Source organism: Anguilla rostrata, chromosome 7 (genome assembly GCF_018555375.3).
Source record: "Anguilla rostrata isolate EN2019 chromosome 7, ASM1855537v3, whole genome shotgun sequence".
Taxonomy (NCBI): Eukaryota; Metazoa; Chordata; class Actinopteri; order Anguilliformes; family Anguillidae; genus Anguilla; species Anguilla rostrata.
In genome coordinates this window covers 15,883,718-15,904,202 of record NC_057939.1, presented here as the reverse complement: position 1 = coordinate 15,904,202, position 20,485 = coordinate 15,883,718, and the positions used below count along the sequence as shown (strand labels likewise).

General features: G+C 39.7%; 1 protein-coding gene across 10 annotated transcripts in view; it reads right to left on the bottom strand.

Annotated features, from left to right (window-relative positions):
• Positions 1-20,485, bottom strand: part of pcloa (piccolo presynaptic cytomatrix protein a) — an 82,856-nt gene that overhangs the window by 22,831 nt on the left and 39,540 nt on the right. For 6 of the 10 annotated variants that reach the window (XM_064343131.1, XM_064343133.1, XM_064343136.1 and 3 more), the window contains exons 7-19: positions 18,035-20,216; positions 15,145-15,213; positions 14,623-14,649; positions 13,173-13,261; positions 12,582-12,657; positions 12,122-12,247; positions 6,795-6,903; positions 6,366-6,433; positions 5,687-5,898; positions 3,383-3,433; positions 2,935-3,065; positions 1,658-1,684; positions 876-969 (exon numbers count right to left, since the gene is read on the bottom strand). In XM_064343131.1, the coding sequence (XP_064199201.1) occupies positions 876-969; positions 1,658-1,684; positions 2,935-3,065; positions 3,383-3,433; positions 5,687-5,898; positions 6,366-6,433; positions 6,795-6,903; positions 12,122-12,247; positions 12,582-12,657; positions 13,173-13,261; positions 14,623-14,649; positions 15,145-15,213; positions 18,035-20,216 (3,261 nt within the window). The remainder of the gene's footprint in view (positions 1-875; positions 970-1,657; positions 1,685-2,934; positions 3,066-3,382; positions 3,434-5,686; positions 5,899-6,365; positions 6,434-6,794; positions 6,904-12,121; positions 12,248-12,581; positions 12,658-13,172; positions 13,262-14,622; positions 14,650-15,144; positions 15,214-18,034; positions 20,217-20,485) is intronic. The other 4 variants (XM_064343135.1, XM_064343140.1, XM_064343132.1 and 1 more) reach the window with 3 other exon arrangements.

Genomic DNA, 20,485 nt, shown 5'->3' with positions numbered 1-20,485 from the left:
CTCCTGAGGCTTCAATTACGTTTTAGGGCTCAACTTAGGGTTAGGGTTAGGAAAACGATAAGTCTGAGGGTCGAGGCAAGTTTACGGCTGTGTTCAGCAGGTTAAAGAAAGGTTGGAACAGTGGTTCTTTTTTGATTTTGGACGAGCCAAAAATTTTGTATATACTAGCATGGGTACCTATGACCATAACAAGATATGGAATATATGCATATATTTTCAGGGAAAACATTTTTTTTTTAAGGCCTCAAATATATTTTTTAGCATTTGAACTATGGAATTCACAGTCTTGACTTAGTTTTTCAACAATTTTAAATGAGTAATCACGTGTTTTCAAAAGTTCCTGTGGCTTCAATTACTTTTTAGGGCTCAACTTAGGGTTAGGGTTAGGAAAACGATAAGTCTGAGGGTCGAGGCAAGTTTACGGCTGTGTTCAGCAGGTTAAGCCATAGCATTCTGAATTGTTATTAATTGGTATTGGGGTACAGGAAAACCAAGGGAGATTCCTACTATTTCCTAATAAGGAAAAAAAATTCAGTTTTTCTGTGTATCACAAAAACATGAAAATCCCTTTGAGGAAAAAATGCACAAACAAAAACCTGTAATTAAAAACTCAGTTTCAATGACAGGCAACAACCTAGGTAGAAACAACAGTGGATCTCATAGTTCTCCCTGATTAACCTTGTAAGTTGGGGAAAATGTGTGTGGAACACTGGAGACAGACTCTTGGCTCTTTTGAAGCTTTTAATTTGATATACCCGCGCAATGAGTGGATTTAATTTGCACTGAACATTGCCTTTTGGCTCATGCAGCTGTAGCACTATAAGAAATCACTGAAAAAGGCAGCCTCTGCAAAATATATATGACATAATATCTACCTGCTCCAGGTGGATGTTTTTATAAATCACAGTCTGATTCCATTCTGGGTTCAAGCCCTTCTGCGCATGCTTTGTTCTCCTCTTGTTCTCAGCGCTGTAATTAAACAAGAGAGATAAAAGGTTACCTAGGGAACACAAGCCTGCACTTCAGATATATAGGACATGTATCAGGAATGTCACATGCATTTAGCCTGATCTCATAAGGTGTGCAACGTGAGAAAGTTCACACACCTGTATTGTCACATTGCAGTATGCAATATATTAGGTTAATGAAATGAAATGAATGATATATTGATACTATATTTACATATAGGAATTGTGTGTTGACGTACAGACATGATAAAAAAAAACTCCAATGTTATTAGTCTGAGCATTTCACTGACACAATGAGACCATGTACATGAAAATACTGCTTCCTCAGAAAACTACAGAAAGACGCCTATCTACTGAGAGATGAGATGAAATATACAATTACAGCTCTAATATTAACTTCAGTTCCACACCCAGTGTAAGCAATGGGATTGTCTAATACTACAAGGTTAGATATTGCTCTCCAACTGACCAATCGTGATCAGCCTTATCACCGAAACAGCTTTTCTTCTTCTGTGACCTTTCAACTTACTCAATACACCAGAGTGCAGTTTGCACTATTAGACAATCATTGGCTGCTTGAAGTCCGGTGAGGGAATACTCTTGCTACACAAGAAGAAAACAATAGCAGGGAAAATGCTTGGGGGATTGTGAAGCACAGAGCAAAACAGGAAGAAGAAGCACCACACTACCTTGCATTCTGGACAACCATCACTTGGCTGGAAATATGTCCGATGATTAGCAGCAAATGCAAATTTGACAAATAAATAAGTCAGAGAAGCAAGAAGGAGATCAATAGGGGCATGCAAGAAATAAAAATCAGGGTTATAATCCTTAGTGGAACCCAAGACAAACAAAAATTGAAGGCCCTCCTGTCAGCATTGCCCTTTAATAGAATAAGGTATAGAGGGTAGATATAAAATAGTTTGATCACATTAACAGCAAAGATTTTTCCATTTTGAGACTGAGGATACTATTACAAGGCAATTGGAAGACATTGATTTTGCAGCTTGTTCACTGACTGGTTCCTGAGAGGCATGAACACCAGCCAAAGTTATGGTGGAGATTATCTTCAGAAGAGACAAACTGAATCTTTAATTGTCTTTCATTGATGAAGGACAGTAAAAAAGGTTTGTTTTCAAGAAAGAAGGAAATAATTCTTTAGAAAAGAAGCGATAGTTTGCTTAACTTTGGCTGTTGACTTTTAATACTATGATTTAGGACAAAAGCATGAACTTTTCTGATAAATATTACACTACAAAAAGAAAGTAATCGTAAACTTTATTCCCCAGTGCCAGCCCTTATTAATATTTCATAATGCCAGCCAGATTAAATAATCTGAAAAAATGTGAAAAATAAAATAGAGTAGAAATGTCATAATATGGCAAAATAAGTTTTTGTGTGCAGAAAAACAAAATAAGCATGGAACAAAAGCAAGGCAATATGAATTACAGACTTGAGTTTCCTCCTGTTTTTGGCTATTGGCAGGGGAAAAAATGACACTCATCCCTCAATAAACTCAAACACCACAGACATACCACAGACAATTCTCAAACAAGCTACAGAATTCAAACATTTGTTAATAAAAAAATATGTAAAATGGTCTTGGATAACAAAACAATTTTAAAATGACCACCTTCGTGATGCTAAAATTATTTTCTGCTAAATTTATGCTTCTGGCAAGTCTCCTCATAAGCACCTTCCAGCACAAACACAAGTCACATCCAGCCTGGGTATTGAATCACTTGGACATGGATCAAAAGAGCTCAGTTCAAATATAAAATTACACACTACAATTACACTATATTTTCTATTTCTTCATGCTCTAAACCTATTTATGCCAGCACTGACCTTGATAGTAATTCTTGAGAGAACAGAACATAACGCATGGGGAAGAGTTTCCCCTAGATTCCAACAAGCCCTCTCCTGTTCTAAGGAGCTGTTTGGCATTATTCAGAGTGACACCTACCCTCTGCCTGGCAGGAGATAAACTTTAACGAAAGGGTCTGAGTAGCCATTGTTGTCCCTTGGGGGGAGGTTTCTTGCTTGCAGCACATGGACGATCAGGTTGCCAAGATTCTTGTCATAATTTATTTGGAGCTGGGGAATTGAAATTTTTGAAGAAAAAAATGTGTCTAATTTCATATACCTTGTTTACAGAATGAATATCAAACATTAACTCACATATACAGATTGTAAAAACAAATTATGTGTGTGTGTGTGTGCGTGTGTGTGTGTGTATGTGCATGTGTGTGTGTGTGTGTGTGCGTGCAATTTCACATCCAAGTACATGCCAGTCTACTTAAAAGATCTTAAATACGTTACAACGAGAACTACAAAATATCACATTAAAAAATGTGAAATCCTGTCCGAAATTGTTCCAAACTGCACTCTCTTCTGAGAGCTGTGAGCTGTACCTGTATTTCACCTCCAACCGGATGGGACTGAGTCTTCACAGCTTCTGCAGACTGAAAAACAGCAGCGAGAGATCATTTAGCATCCAACACATGTGGCGTGTGCAGCTCGTGCTTACCTAAGCAGTTTTCACTGAAAACCTTTTCAGAATAAACAATGGGGGACGCAGGTGGACAATTTCACAGACTATTGTTTAAAATGTATACCTATAGTATCCTGTGGGGCTGTGTGTAGGACTATAACCAATCTTAAACAAAGTTTATCTAACAAAGTGGCTGTTTATGCAAAACCAATTCTTGGGTCATGTTTTTTTAATTTCCTGCAGAATTTTACAATAAAGTGGTGCCTTATGCAAAATTTGGCCCTGAAATTGCAATAGTGTTCAGGATCCAACATTATTGGATCAGGAAGAAAGCCATATGCCCAGTATCCTGTTCCGACTTCACAGGATACTCCACGTGACAGAGCTAATCAGACTCTGGTATAAGCCACTGGTGTTTCATGAGGAAACATGGTAAGAAGAAACCAGCAGATACACATCAGATAGCAATGATTGCACACTTCCACTACAAACCCATTTTTTTCTTTCTTCAGAAATGAAAAAAGGGGCATGAATTATTCATTTTCTGAGGTGCTATCTCCTTCCTGCAGGTGTCTTTGGCACATCCATTTTAGTCAAATCCGAATGTTAAATGGCAAACCTATATGTCTGGCTCCTGCATATGTATATGTGAGGCTCTGGGGGTGTGTTACATCCCCCCACTTCCAGGCAGAGGGAAAGGTCAGAATAAGATAGGTATCGAAGACACAAAGTGTATACAAACTGTATATGTCCAAAACATGTATAGTATGAGGCATTACAAAAACAAATCAGAAACATACAAGAAATAACTGACCTCATGTAACAAGCCCTGCCGAGGAACTGAAAATATAAATCCTATTTATAGATAAGTCTTGTGTTGAAATATGTATGACTCAAGATGGTGGTACTGTTGGGGAGAGGGAACACTGCCGTTTGAACTGAAACGTATAGAGTGAAAACTAGATTTCAGTTTGAGTGGCTGGGAAAACTGAAAAATTTATGCTGATTTTATTTGTTGTAGGGCCTTAACACGATTTAGTGTCAGGGGAAACCTAAGGAAGAGTGGATATGAATTGAGTTTTACAGTAGCAATGGGAGGATCTGGGGAAAAAATATATGCACATACAGACACACACAGATACATACGCAGATTCTTTCTCCTCTGCTTTTCTTTATCTTTTTCTCTCTTGGTCTTCAGTTTTATGTACCTATAATCAACTCCACCCCCCCCCCCCCCCCCCCCGTTTTCTTAAGCCAAAACCTTAATGAACACTGAAGTTCCTTTCAATAGAGTGTTTATTACTTATTAATTGGTTGGCGCACTATACCCAATTCAAATTTGCCCTATAGCTACATATATTTCAATGCAGAATAGGACTAAAAAATGAGAGCTCATACTGGCCAACAGCATCATAAATTACCCATGTAAAGTAGTAAACCTCCACAATTTAAAGTCTAATTACCTTCTAATAAATTAAGTAAGCAAAGTGAGCCTCCTGGCATATATTTAATACAGGTACTATAATCCTGAGCATGCTGTGGTAAAATATTATTATTTGAGAATTTGTCCTGGAACCACAGTTTTGTAATTGGAAAGAAGCTGGAATCACAGGAATATAATTTTGTCCTGCAGACTGAAAATGCACATATTGTATGTTAACTGAATTTTGGCTCATGTAATACGGAGCACCTAATACTGAACATTTTGGGTTTACATGCCATACTTACACTAAACCTAAAACTATACCCCTATTATTCCTCTTCCTATGAAGTCTACATTCTCTACTGCCTTCTTGCACTGACTATAACAGCTAATTTTATGTTGTAAAATTATGTATTGTGTGTGTATTGCTATGTATTATTATGTATTGATCCTGACGACTGAGCATCTGAACTGTTCACTTCCTGAACCTATATGTATGCACTCATGTGTATGCATTCACCTGTATGTATGCACTCAAGCCACTCTGGAAACAAGTGTCTGCTAGATGCCTAAATGTAAATGTAGAATGGCTGCAGGTTTGAACTGCGATTGTACATCACTGCTGTAGCTACTATTAAAATGTAAGGTTTGGAAGTGTCTGAGGGTGACAAGCAAATATACAATGTAATCTACTGAGTCAGAGATTGAGTTGGGTGCATTGACTGTTTTTGTATGAGTGTCACAGCAGAAACGTGAGCTTCCTCCTTTTAGCCGCACACACACAGTGCCTGGATGTCTTACCTTACTGCTGTGTCTCTTTTTGCTGACAGAAGGGGAGCCGGGTTGCCCGGGGCTGGGGATGGCGCTGGAGGCGGCCGATGCAGTGCCTGAGTGGATGTGAGGGCCTTTCTCAGATGCTGACAGCACCGTGGAGGGCGCCTGCTGCTGAGACACCTTCTGCAGCTCTGCGGCGAGCTGTTTGGGATCAACCCCTGGGGACCTCTGTTTGTCTCCTAAAGACACAGTCCAGGCCCCCGCATCAGGCACAGCTCTAAATGCATTGGGCTGCATTACCTCAGCTGAGGAGTAAAACCCGTCAATGTCACAAAAAGATTTTGAATGTTTCTAAAAGTGTTCGAGAAAAAGTCCTCCCAATCTCCCGATCTGCAAATCTGTCCTCCGAGTGCAGTCAAATAGAGCACATCTGTCACAAAGTAATGAGGTCACCTTTTATCTAGAAATGAGCGGCGGTAAATAAGGGAGCGCCCCCGATGCCTGGCACCGTCACGACGCCGCAATCTCAACCCGTCAGGCAGCTCACCTGAGCCAGGCTTACGACGGACTGATGGGGCGCTAATGCTGCTGTGTGACTGGAGTGCCAAGTTGTTATCTTATCGGTCCTCCCTTAATTAACGGGGAGCCGGAGCAAGAGCAAGTGTGTGATGATAACGAGGGAGAAGGGGATCATGGGAGAACTTACCAGGCTTTGTCTGGTCGTGCAGCTCCAAATGCTGAGGGTGTTCAGAATCCGACAGCATGTTCAAATCCCTTAGAGAGACACATCGAAAAAGAGTGAGGAAACATCACCGGAAAACCAGTAAGATGCAGCTCCTATGTTGCATTTTTAGCCAAATCATTCTAAGCTGAAAACAGAAAGAATACAATGTGCAGATGCTTATATGTAGTACCAAAATATTATATTGCCATACTTAGTTACGTGAGAGGGAGGGAGTACCAAAAATGCTCGTATGATAGCTGCCACATCCTCAAATGTTTTTATTGATACACATGAGAAAAAATTTGCTTTTTCATGAGCATTTAGACTTCTGGCTAAATTGATATCAGTTGCAAACATTGCAAACTTTAGGGAAATGCCAGGCGAGATTGAAGAAGATGCAGGGCAACTCACAGTCTGACACACAGTTCAGCCTCCCCACACTGCTGACCCACCAAGCTCTGGACTTCTTCATAGGTTTTACCAGTCAGAGGAATTCCATTCCATTCCAGGACCTGCATTCCTGAAAACAGCCAGATGGTTCAGTCATTCCCGTGAGAATCATTCGTCCCCTTGGTCTGACCGGCTGCACGAAACACTTTTTGTATCGGGACTTGAATTCAAAAGGAAGGCCATTGCATTGTGTTTCAGGCCTGATCGATCTCTTTCACACCCCATTACTTCTTGTAGGACTCAGGCATCGCAGAGGAATATAATGTTGATGTTGAAGAATCTGACAGCTCTCACTGACCTTTTTAATCTAGTGGAGGATACACTAAATGCATGCAGCCTCTAACCAAACTTTTCTTCTTTTATAAGTCTTATAAGGTTTACTTTTAATTCTTTTGGAAATGCACCCTGCTACTGTAGGTCTAACTAGAATGTTCTGGATCTTAACTGTAGATGAAGCACTGGTTTCCTTTCATTCAGTGATGAAATTAACATGAAGTGAATCAGTAAGAATCCATCTGTAAAATTTGAATTTTAACAAGTCTCAATTATCCCACTCATTTTAGAATTCCCTGGTGTGCCTCTTGAGTCATCACTGTAGTCACCACTCCAGTCATCTCCAAGGAGCTCTGCAAATGAAGCACACACACTCCTCCGATGTGCATGTAGAAAAGCCAGTTTCTCAATACTATTTTCCACAAAGTACTCTAGAAGATCTAGCGCACTGGGAGAAATGAATGCTGTGGTAACCTGAGGAAAACTGGCTGACCCTAAGACTGATGGTTGATTGCCTATCCCTCCTAAACCACTCATGATCCATTAAAATGTGAGTAGAAAGCCATCTGCATCACCTGGAGGAAAGCAGTCTGCTAGCCAAATACAATCTATGGTACAATAAAATGTAAACAGGTTATGTAAAAAAATAAACATAAATTTTGGAAATATTACCAAAATTAACTCACATAAATTATTAATGAATCAAAGTTAAGGACAAATGTTGTTTAAATTCTTGCCTTTTTACATAACTATGGCAAGTGAGTAAAGTTATTGCCTTATGCACAGCATTGAGGCATACTGTATAAGCTGTAGCCAGGCTCTCTCTGCACACAAATTTGAAACTCCCCATCCGCTCTCAGAGTCATTTCTCTGTCAGTGTGACTTACATCTCTAAACGACCTCCCTCTTTAGGGCAGTCACTCATTTATGGGCAGGCTGGTTAAACTTACCTTTACAGAGAGAGACAAATGCTCCTGTAGCCATTATTCACAGCTGTTTGATTCAAGGTTCCTGAAGTTTTCCTGTTTTTAACAAATTGCCACCAATTGCTTTGAATACAAATTCTGCCCACACAAAAGCGTATTGGAATGCATGCCAAAAAGAGCAGAAACTCCAAAATGCATGCATGAAAACAAACAAACGAAACAAAACAAAAAAGCTTCACGGCAAACATAACGCACTCCCGGGAAGTTACCACTTACACAAGCGAAAGCGTGTCTTCAAATATGCCTTCTGTTTGTTGCGCCGCAACTCACAATCTGGGACAAACAATGAGATGGTCTTATGACCAAACTACAAAGAATTTGTTCAGCCTTTTTTGGTACAACTTAAGTACAAAGGCTAGAAATGCTGCCTCATACCTGAAGTACATGTCTTGCACAGTTCAGACAACATCAACCTACATACAGTGTACATTTCAGTTTAAAGCATTACTTTGTTCAAAAAAGCAATCTTAAGCTTGTGACCTTTAAACTAGTTGCTGTTTTCTGAAGATGACAAGGGAAATGGCATTTACTGTAATACTGACACGTCTTGTATCTGGAATCTGGAAATATGAGGACATTATATCATAGAAACTCTTACAAACTGGAGAGAGGGATCAGGGAACGTCACAGAGTAAAAAAGAGATAGAGAGTGTTGCTGTGAGAGACACTAATGTAGAGTGCAAAGACAGGAAAGCCTTTCTTCTTCAAACCAAAAGATCACCATCCAGTGGAACTGTGGACAGTTCTGTGAATGACGGTGTTTACAGGGTATTACAAGCACATCTGTAAAGACAACAATTGAAAAAAAACAAAACACTTTTGCAGCCTTTGACCTACACATTAGCGATTATATTTGCTTATTTTTTAGCATTGCATTTCCAGTTACAAAAGCCTGGAACAAAAAGATTTTCAACAATGATTGAAAGTCAAAAGTCAATCTGCCTTACCTAACCCTTCTGCTCGATAAAGTACATCATATTCAGAATAATTTTTGCTTGAAATTATGAAATATAGGGCACAGTGAAAAGATGCTCATATTATTTCTAACTAAAATCACAGACACACAAAGTCAGTGCAGCTACCCTTCAACTAGTTTGTTGGCTCAGTGTTATGACAGAACAGCCTGTTCTCCCACATTGGACAGAAGTCACAAACAATGATTGTTTATTCTGTTTGAAGCTATGCTTCTGGCAGATATTTTATCAATGTGTCCCAGACCTGTAGTCCTTTTACAAAACTCCTCAGTTCTGGCACTACAAATATTAATGGCTTTGGGGAAGTTTTCTTTTTATAGTGGTAAAACATATACGGGTATATTTCACCCTGCTGAAGCATGCATTTGGCTGAAACAGGAGAAATTACGAGCGACCCCAGCTAGTGTATGATGTCATAAATTCCAGGAGATAACAAATGAATTTTACATCTGATGCACTGCATTTGCCACATTCCCCCCTCATCTTTGTTTTACAGTCCTTGTTGAGGCACCCATAATTCATAGCCAGCATGCTAGAAAAACAGGACACCAATGGGTAATCATTTGTAATCACCTGCTTGCAACACTACTACCGCAGAGCACTTCAGTCTGAAACTGAAGGCTGGCATTGGGGCTTCCCATATATCAGAAAAAATCAATACAGTACATTAGATTAATTTCAGGGATCTAAAACTGAACGATGATGTTGCAAAAACATTTGCTTTCTATCAATACCATAAAAAAACAAAAACGTATTTAGTCTGTATAAACAAGCCCACTTGGCTTTTCTGGAAATGCCCTCAAAGGTTCAATGGATCTCCTGGGACTCAAATTTCCTGTAGGACTTGGCCGAACAGAGCTACCGACTACGTAAGCATTAATCTGGTTCACAGACACACCCACCCCATATGTCAGTGCTATATCCTGCTGCGACCACAAGCCGGCCATCACGCTAACTTCTTTCCACATGGAATGAATATACACCCATTGGATTCCATCCCCACCCCGTAGTAATTGCTATTATTCATTGTATACAAGACCACCATGGTCAACACAGAAACACCAAAAAAAAAAAAAAAAAAAAAATTTCTCCAAAACATTTCTGGATACCAGAGGCCAGAACTTCAAAATAGCCACAAGTGAACAGTGATTTACACACACCATTTGGTCAGGTTTATTATTTCATCTGGGACTTCCATTTTAAGCTGCTATATCAGAGTAGGGAAATCTTGGGATGTTTATGTGGATAAACCCAATTGTGGCACTTTGTTGGACATCCCCCAAAGGAGGCGGGGCATCCTAATTCCATACGTTATTGGAGAGCGCTGACAGGTCCTTTCAGGTCTTTCTCTGCCCTCCTCACCTGAAACTGTTCCATTACACCACTAACTGGCAGACTCTCCTTACTCCCAAATGACAGTCTATAGCTGCTTTCCTTTTCAGAGTGTACTGCTTGTACAAAGGACAGGAGACATACTGTATCTGCAAATTTCCTGCCTGTAGTGGACAACGTTAAATCAAACATTGTGTTTTTAGCGCTACTCATACTGAACACTGCATATTGCTTTGACCTGTTACACTGAACTACAGGAATGCATTTATCAGGACATGCACTAACAAGCAATGGATTATAATATATACTAATACTAATATTCTTCAAACTTCATATGCGGTGGACACTGGAATTTAAGTTTATTAAGATAACTTTACTGAAGCATTTCTATTTATAAGACTTTATTTAGCAAAGTCTTAAATAAAGCATGTGAGTAAAATTTAGCAAATGTGATTTTCATTCAATTCAAAGGTCAAATGTGAACCAATATTAACCACACAGAATCCTCATGTACAGCAATGGGAATATTATTCTATCAGGTATTTGGGTGTATTGTAACATCACTGACTGTTGCTAGTTTTTCTGTCTCACTTCTAAGTGCAAATGCAAATAAGCCATTCTCTCTGCCATAAAAGAAATTCTCATGCAAAGTAGATCCTGTTTTAATGTTGCACTCTCACATTCCTCTATATTTTAAACGTCAGCATTAATCACACCAGACAAAGGCAGGAAAATGCTAATGCTACATTTTTTTTTCCATACAGAGACATTTTAAGCACATCTCAAATGCATTTGCAGCATTTGTGGCAGTAGTAATTTTACATAAGTACAGAATTTTATATAAGTAACACCATTTAAAAATAGAAGTAGGCATTATACACATTCTCTGTAGAAATGCAAGTTAATTTATGGTAGCTTCTTTCATCAGTTTTGCATACGGCATATTCATTTTAATCACTTCAGCTGTAAATCTTATGTGAATTCTGCTTCTGTCACCGACTTCTGTTCTCAACATGAGTGATTGCAATGCCAGACAGAACCATTCACACTAACACAAGGTGTGATGTCATTATTGCCATTAAAACACCGGACATGTCATTTACTCTAAAGAAGCACATATGCAGAAAATAAATAATTAGAACTAACTATGCAATTGAAAGGCTCTATTTGTGACAACAAAGGTAAATATAAATGTTTGAAAGATTAAACAACTCAATAGCTGTGATTGTTTAAATTATAAAATGCCATGTCTACTGAAAGAACATCAGCAGCATTATCCATAACAGGGCACCCATTACCCGTATGACTGAGTGCTTCTATCTCGCCTGCTGTGTCTTTCATATTAGACATTTATAATTACAGAGGTGTCCTTCTTTGACCCCAGCTGCTGCCAGGTCTGTTTGATTTCATTCCTGACACTAACTCAAGCTGAAAGGATATTGCCATGTCGTCACAATAGACCACAACGATGCCTTTTGGAGGACGTTCGTGTCCAATTCCCGCCCATCCAACCAGTTAAAATTGTTCTAGCCCCAGAGGTGGCACAGCTTTCGTTAAACTAATCAAAGTGGACATCACAGTCTCGTTGGCCTGCTGGATTTCGCCATGGAAAAGTGAACACGCCTGGGTTAATATGGTTTTGAGGAGTGTTTGTCCACATGATGGGGCAGTGATGTTCCTATGCCCATGGAAAGAAATGGTCGTTTCAGTCACCAAAGCTTACCTTCAACAATCTTTCCGGTCAGTTCTGCAGCCCCTCCAGGTAAAACTTTTGCAATGTAGGCTCCAATGTCTCCATTGTTCCCAGGAATGTCCTTACCACCGACCACTCTGATACCCAGCCCATTGCCTACAAGAAACATACAAGAGAGAGGCACGATGCATTATAGCATGTACCTGCTCAGCCTACTCAAGCAATACTTAAATTGCAAAAAAATAATGAAAAACAATGTTGTAACTCTGCAATAACATGTATATTTCTATGAGATGAGATTCAGTCTCTATTGGATGTTTCGTAGTTGTTTAAAATAATCTGACATGGAAATTAAACATGTAAGGCTTTAATGACCACTCAGTGGAAGGGAATCAAACAGCAGAAGTTGAAATATAAGACTGTGTTTAGAGCCTAAATTAACATGAAATCAGAAGCACAGCACTCTGTCAGACACACATACATATTTTACCTGATACACTATGATCTTTTGGATCCCTCAGCAGTTTGATTCTGGTATGGGGGAAAGGGTAGTGAATTGATTTAATCTGGGGAGAAAATAGAAAAACAATAATAGCAGCACATTAATGCACTATAATTTAGTAGCAATTATATGGTGTCTGATTTATGAGAACACATAAAACACTAATAAAGGCTCAATTTTCGTATAAGTGCAATGGACTTTATTATTAACTGTGAGGAAAGGATTATAAGCAAATATTCTGTTTTACCTTTTTAAAATTCTCTACAATTGTTTATCTATGTTTGGTGGTTTCCAATATAAACAAACATATTTACAGTTATAATATCCCTTGCCTAAATGTCATAGCTATTGTTCATCCTGGCAACACATAAAATATACAAACTGCTAATTTCATTTGGTCTAATACAAATGTTCTGCAACACAGATTTTATTTCTCTTTTATTTTCCCACGGCTTAGCACTCAGCATCTATTGACAAATTTTTCTGGTCCAGTCATAAAAAACAACTGCATACAGCCAGCTGAAAAGGCCCACTGTTCCTTATACCTCTGTTTGAGGAGAAGATGGGATTCTGTATCACCTGTCTGCGGTCCAGCCCGTGTCCATTTTCCAGCCGCCCCTCACGGGGTTTGTCGAACCAGTCGGTCTCCTCCCGTCTCAGATGGTACGCTTCAGAAAATCAGGTGAAAATGAATCGCTCAAGCCAAAGAAATGCAGCATGCAGCATCGCCCAAAAGTGACTGCACATGCACAGTTCTCTGACTAGTCACAGTTCTCTGACGAGTTACGACATGTCATGCAAGGAGAATCCACAGAGGCATGATAGAAAACAGATTTAAGACAATACTGGACATGCAAACATACTGTAGTGGAAGGGGAGGAACACAGGTCCATTTAAATCTATGTCGCCTTTGCTACTGTATTCTTTTGCCCCACCCCAAAAGAAAATCTATGATTAACTGAAAGCCAAAATAAATCAAGTCCAGAATGAAGAAAAATGACTTGACCTTCCGGCAAAATAAATTGTGTTGGATTTTTCACTCACCACTTTCCCATAAAAAGTGAATGAAAACCTAAAATCCACCCAATATATTACATAGATGTTTTAAAATAATGTCCTCTGTTAAATAGCCCTATTCTACTGTATAGGCAATCATTGAGATTGTGACTGGATAGCTTTATGAAGGTGCTTCATTAGGCTTCATAATCAAATTTCTGAACAGTAGTTAGATTTTGTGGAACTTTACATTTGTATGTGTTTTTTAGCAATCTGTTTTACAGTTGGGATTCTTTTATTTAAATAACTCTTAACAGTAGTCCAAAATCTGCAGGTTTATTTATACAACTAGTATCATGGAGCATGGTGCAATAACAGAACCATAAGCAAACTTTAATAGCTTTAAATAAGTGGTTACAAAGCACTCCATATTATTTTTAAGTAATTTTTAAAAGTCTGGTGAGACAACCATGCAGATGTTCTGCCAGCATTATGGCTTTATTTTTGTGATGAGTATAATATGCCTGTGGTGATTTGGAAATTGTCACTCTGGTGAAGATAAAAAGGCAGTATAATTGCGTAGCTCTATACAAGCATGCATTTGATTTCTTTGGGCAAGATTACTAAGTGATTTGTTGTTTCCCAAAATTGAAATTCCCACAGACTGTGGTAAGGAGAGGAAGTTGTACTGCTACTGAAAATGATACTCCTTATTAGCCTCCATTAATAAGAGAATGGGATCCGTCAAGCAGAGGAAACATGGTTTATGTGGACAGGGATGACAACCAGGGGAGAAAACCTGAACAAATGTATAAATATATTTTGCACTCAGACATGTCCTGTTGTGGTAAAACAGGAATGCATTATTTGATCAGTTATACAATGTGGGAGAACCCTGAAAGATTGTTCGGGTGCACATGGTTATGGATACTCATGGGTCGAAAATGTTTCACGGAGATGCAGTTCAAACCATGAGACATATGGCAAGAATATATTTATGCTTTATGGGTTCTGATGTTATAGTAACTCTCACCTTCTGCATCCCAGCTGGAGCCTCCTGCTGTGTGGCAAAGTTATATTTTAGAAACTATGAATATATGAATTTCTACAAAGTGTATACAAAGTCAACATTGTTTTCTTGGACCTACAACGTGAAAATATGTGCCAAGATTTTGTTTTTAACCTGCATGCGACTTGTTTAGAAAGATTTTATAAGCAGTTTATTACACCATTCCTGCGGGTTTAATGCTACTTCAGTCCCTGCTTGAGGTTTATTTATGAACGTAGTCTTTCAAATGATTTGCATTGCACACAGGCACAATGCAAGAAGAAAGATTATTGAGGTTATAGGGACAGTACAATTATACAGCCAGCAATAGCAGAATAGCGTAAAATAAATTTACACATAACATACTTCTTAATGCAATAGGAATTACCCTTTACACATTTAACCACAATGGGGATGTATACCAACATGTATGATGAAGTATTTACTTTCCAACAGATGTCTTAGTGAAAGGTAATGGTCCAGTGCATAATATAACTAATACTCTACCGTCTTTCATATGGTCATGAGTGTATCTTGGATCATCTCTGCTCAAAGTCACCAGGGAGTCACTTAATGCTGCAACCAAGGCAAATTAATACTTATTTTCTAGTGTATATGACAGTTGTTTCATGTTTTAATGTTTAAAGCCATTGATCCTTTTCTGAAGACTGAGGGCTAAAGATAACAAATAAACGCACACCTACAGCATGCAGAGAATTACACATTTTATACTCAGATTAAAAGTAAATTAGGAATATCCTAATCTATTGGGCCTTAAGTGACGAAAGAGAGAACATCAGAAAGTTCTCTTTAATCCAACACAAGGATAAACTGGCAATACAAAAAATAACATAAACATGGTGTGGAAATGATACATTTTAAATGGGATGATCATAATTTCATCATCTTTAAAGATGATAAAAACAGGAAAAGGAAAAAAGTGAGAAATTAGGATTTGAACAAAACATTTCTGACAAAAGAGCATAGTGCCACAACATAAACACATCCCATGGTTTCAAACTGAGTACTTCATGTTGATTGTAGTTGCATGCATTATTTTATTGTTGTGCTCACTTAAAGTAGGGCTGCAAATACTTTCATGGCAGACCCAGATTCAATAAAACCACCATGCTCATGCAATGTGACTTTTAGTTATAAATTGTAATTTTTTTGTTTCTTACACAACAGGATGAGTTGGTAAGCTCTTGGAGAATGTTGTGTAAGAAAAAAAAATCATTGAAAGCACTGAGAAAGTGACAAAATAAATGATTTGTAATTCAAAGTTAAGGATAGATGTTGATTTAATCCAGGTCCTTGTTAAGTTTTTTTTTTGTAGTTAAATAGGTTGCAGGTCTGATATCTTTCCCATAACATTCTACTGCTCTCAGTCCCTCTGCATATTGACTTGTTTTGTCACCTCATCACCTTTCTATTGTGTTGTCAAATGTGTTTAGACAGTTTAGCCTCAGTGCTTTATTAAAACTAAATGTATTTTCACTCAGATCAACATACATTAACAGCAGCCCTACTTTAGATTCAAAAATACATGATAGAGTCATCAACAGATAGAGTAAATATGACTTTTTTTTTTCAATCAACAAAGAACATCATGCAAATTTATCAGGAAAAAAGTCACTATGAAAGGTCAATGACATGCAAATAAATGGTTTATTAAAACTGAAACATACACTGACATTACATACAGAAACATGCAATTTCAAGAAATGGTAAAAGTAAAAAATGTGGCAGTTTATGGTTATTAATATTAATATGCATGGCGTTTATGAATATGAAAACTTTACACTGAAAATAAACTAAATATATGGACAATCTAAACACGAATGAACTAACTGAAAAATCAACTGTCTAAATAAATACATCTCTGTTCATCCACAGGAAAGACTAACTTTACAACTGGAAATTGTCATATCGATTCAAGTTTGGTCCAAGACAGTAAAGTCACTATAATAAGTAAGACAACATTTGCATCTTTGAATATCTCTATCAAAAGCTGTTTGTGGAAAGAAAATGCCTACCAGCGCAAAAACAAAGTTACTTGTCTGAATAGCATAGGAGCAACACAAGCATTTATAAATACAAGGTTGCTTGTTCTATGCACCCTGTGTCAGAGCTGACCTGCTTGCATAAAGGCAAATGATTCTTATACCACAGTGAGAATAATGTAATTCAGCCTTCATGACAATATTGTGGATAAATAGAATTGTCAATATGACATTCTTTTAAAAATCCCAAATGATCTGTGGCTGTCTTTCATCTGTGGTGACAGCTCATTTATTATCCTCCAACCATCTTACCCCAATAACACATTCTCGTCCCAACTCATCAAATATTGCAGCTTCGGCAAGGGCTCTTCTCGTCACCATTCGACGCGCTGGATAGACTTGGGACTTGGGTTGACGAGTTTGGTAGCCCATCGACTACTAGGCTACTGAAATAAACTACGTCACCCAGCATGCATTAGCCTAGGTTTATGTTGATGCTTTTAAAATAATTTTTATTATAGTATTGAAATGACATAATTTCTGGTATATTTCGGTTTATGTGTATGTGATTTTAACTAATCAAATTTGAATCACAATAGAATTGATTATCTACAAATACGAGCTTCGAATTTGCGCTGAGGCTCAGGCTACTGTCTGTCCATAGCATCAAAATCCGCCAAAGTGGTAATTCAATTCAATGGGCTACCAAACTCGTCAACCAAAGACACCCAAGTCTATTCAACGCGTTGAATAGTGATGAGAAGAGCCCTTGCCCAAACTGCAATGTTTGACGAGTTGGAATGAGAAAGTGTTGACCCCAAATAATACATGTAAGGTAATGCTTATATTTATTCATCTTCAGTGGTACATGCACTAAGGGCTTTTGATTAGATAGTCTGTAATTAAGACAGTGTATATGATTTATTTTTGCCTCACTTGCTTAAATATGACGTAGAATATGAGCAATTTTGGTGTTCAGTCTTACTGTCTCACTTCAGAAAAAAGCAAAATCCTTTTCCATCTGATGAGAACAATTGTTAAGTATGTTTCAAGTTGGGAGAGAGGCACTTCTTGTGTTATTTTGGTTATTTGTAACTTGTTCTATTTTTACTACAAATCATTTAGCAAGCACAGCATGGTAGTCAATATGTGGCATAATAACAATTTTCAAATAGATTTGAAGAAAAAAACACACACAGACTAAGGCATGCATCAAGTGGACATAAAATCAGTGAATCAGAAAGAAATAGGTTTAATCATAATAAACAGAAGAAAGGAAACAAGACAAAGGAAAAATCAAAGCTTACATAAACAGACATGGACACAACCAGGTACATGCATGAAATGCAAATCCACAGAGCGGTGGCGTGATAACAGTCTGAGACCAAATTTACCTTCGCTATCGGACATGGCGCCTTGCAAATCATCCATTATGAAGGCTATGTCCCGGTCATAGCCACGTGTCCTGGACTCCTCTCTCATATGCTGCTGCACTTCAGGGAGGGAGTGGCTTGAGCCAAACTGGTCCCTTGAGTCGGCCGATATGGGTGGGAGGGGCCCAGCGGATGCGCGCGCCATGCCCATAGGCTGACCGACTGGACTCAAGGGACTCTCCTCCTCAGAGTTCTGTGCCACGATTGGGATGCGCCCCCTACTTTGGCTTATGGGCAGGCTTGTTGGCTTGGTTCGCACTGAAGGAGTCGTGAAAGAGGAGTCTAAGGCCTCGCCTTCTGTTTTTAGACGCAGAGAGGAACTGGACAAGTCTCTTTTTAAGGAGAGATCTAGTCCATAAACAGAGGAAGGCCTTGAGGAGGGTCTGGATCTGCTGCCACTGGGGTATGCTGCATCATCCTGAAGAGAGGATCGCAGATTTGGGCCCAGATTGAGGCTCTGCCCTAAATTGAGAGATTGTGCAAGATTAGCTCCAAGGGTAGAACCCAGGTATTTCTGCTGGTCAGTGATGTTCTTCCTCAAACCAAATGTGATTTCATCTTGCAGTAGCCTCGCCCTTGAGGACAGGCCACTGACTGAAGAGGCACTGGATGCCAGGTAGCTGCTGTAATCCGGTTCCAGATCTTTACTTTCTTGGATGGGGGAGAATTTGGTGATTTTAGGATCCATCAGGGCTTTTTTATGCTTAGCCTGTTTCTGATAAAGCACTGAAGCAGGAAGCTGCTTAGCGGCTTGTTTCTCCAGTGTCAGCCTGCTGATGCTGTATTTTTCAGTCTTGGGGAAGTGTCTGTAGCTGCTCTCACCAGGGTAGTAGTGCGGCAGGCCGGTCAGAGGGTCCAGGGCTTCAGTGCCCCTTCGGAACTCCTGCTTGATCTGTTGTTTCAGCAGCTTCAGCTCATAGGGCTCCTCCATGGCATCCTCCTCTGGCTTGTTGTAGGAGTGGAGCCTGGAAGACCCCTGCAAAGGCCCAAGGTAGTCTGTCACCTCGGCAGAACGGCGTGCCTCGGCAGCACGTAGGAGCCGGTCAGCCTTGGCAAGGTCCTTGTCTGGAATGGTGAAGCTGGAGGACAGCCCCGCGGAGCTCTTGGTGAGTTCACCAATGTCATCAATTAAGACATAGTTCCTGGGTGTGTGGTGGTCGATGTCGGCATAGAAGGAGTCAGCAGAGATACTGGACATGGGGCTGCTGGCCATGCTGCCCCTCTCCTCCAGGCCCAGTCTCAGGTCTAGGCTGCTGTATTTGCCCGCATGGTGGGGGATGGCGTATGAGGTATCTGTGGAAGAGGAGCCCATCATGAGCGGCTGATTGCGTATGACTTCATAGTTTGTGGTGATCTTTGGTTCCAGTTCTGAAAGTGTGGTCTGCCTGGCTTTCTGCTGCATCAGGAGGACCTGTGAGGAGTGCTGGTAGCTCTGCTGCTGGGACTGCTGGTGGGAGGACTGGGGATAGGACAGACTAGGCACTGAGGAGTAGATTGATTGGGACTGATATGGAGCCACCTGCTGATGGTATAAGGACGGCTGCTGGTAAAGAGTCTGCTGGGGGTACTGAGTGGTGGCTTGGGTCTGTGGTGCATATGAATACTGGCTGTAAGAACCCCCTGACTGGGCATACTGAGACTCAGGCTGAGTCTGTGGTGGGATAAACTGGTTGAATTCAGACTGTGGTGCCGTTCTAGGCCTCTCCATTCCGTGACCATTCCCCCTCGTCTCTCTAATGTTGCTGACCTCACTGTCGGACATGTAGTCCCGTTCCTCTGCCACGCCCTGCAGGTAGGCCCTCTCTCTCTTTTCCCTCTCCTTCAGCAAGGCGTCTTTCCTCCGGTTGATGCCCATCTCGAGGTACCGCAGCTTGGCATCGATCTCCTTCTCCTCCTCATCAAGCTCAGCCTGCTTCTTTCGAAGCTTAGAGGACTCTCGCTCTACAAGGTCAAGCTCCCGGTCAATGTCCTGCAGGATCTTGGCCCGAGCCATAGTGGTGTTCCTGCAGAGGCGACGACGAGCTGAGCCAGTGCTGTACCCTGTTTGGCTGCCTGCCGACTCCTCCTCTGGTGGCGGATTGGGGAGAGTGCGTTTCACTTTCTTTTGAGTACCTGATGGGGTGCTGCTCTGTGAGCCTTTGCCCTGGGAAAGAAAAAAAAACAAACATTAAGCAAAAAATCTAATATTCAGCTACAGGTGTTAAATTGTTAAGTGATATTTCTGTTCAATTATGTTCAGAATACAAATCCAAAGAGGACAATTTAGAGGTTACAAAATTCCAGATAAAAATTAAATGCAAACACAATAATGCCTGTATTTCCTGGAAGCCTACTAAAACTATACTATAGTAGTTAAGAATTCATTTTATATGGTGCTGTGCATTTTGCATAACTGTATTAATACAGAATACC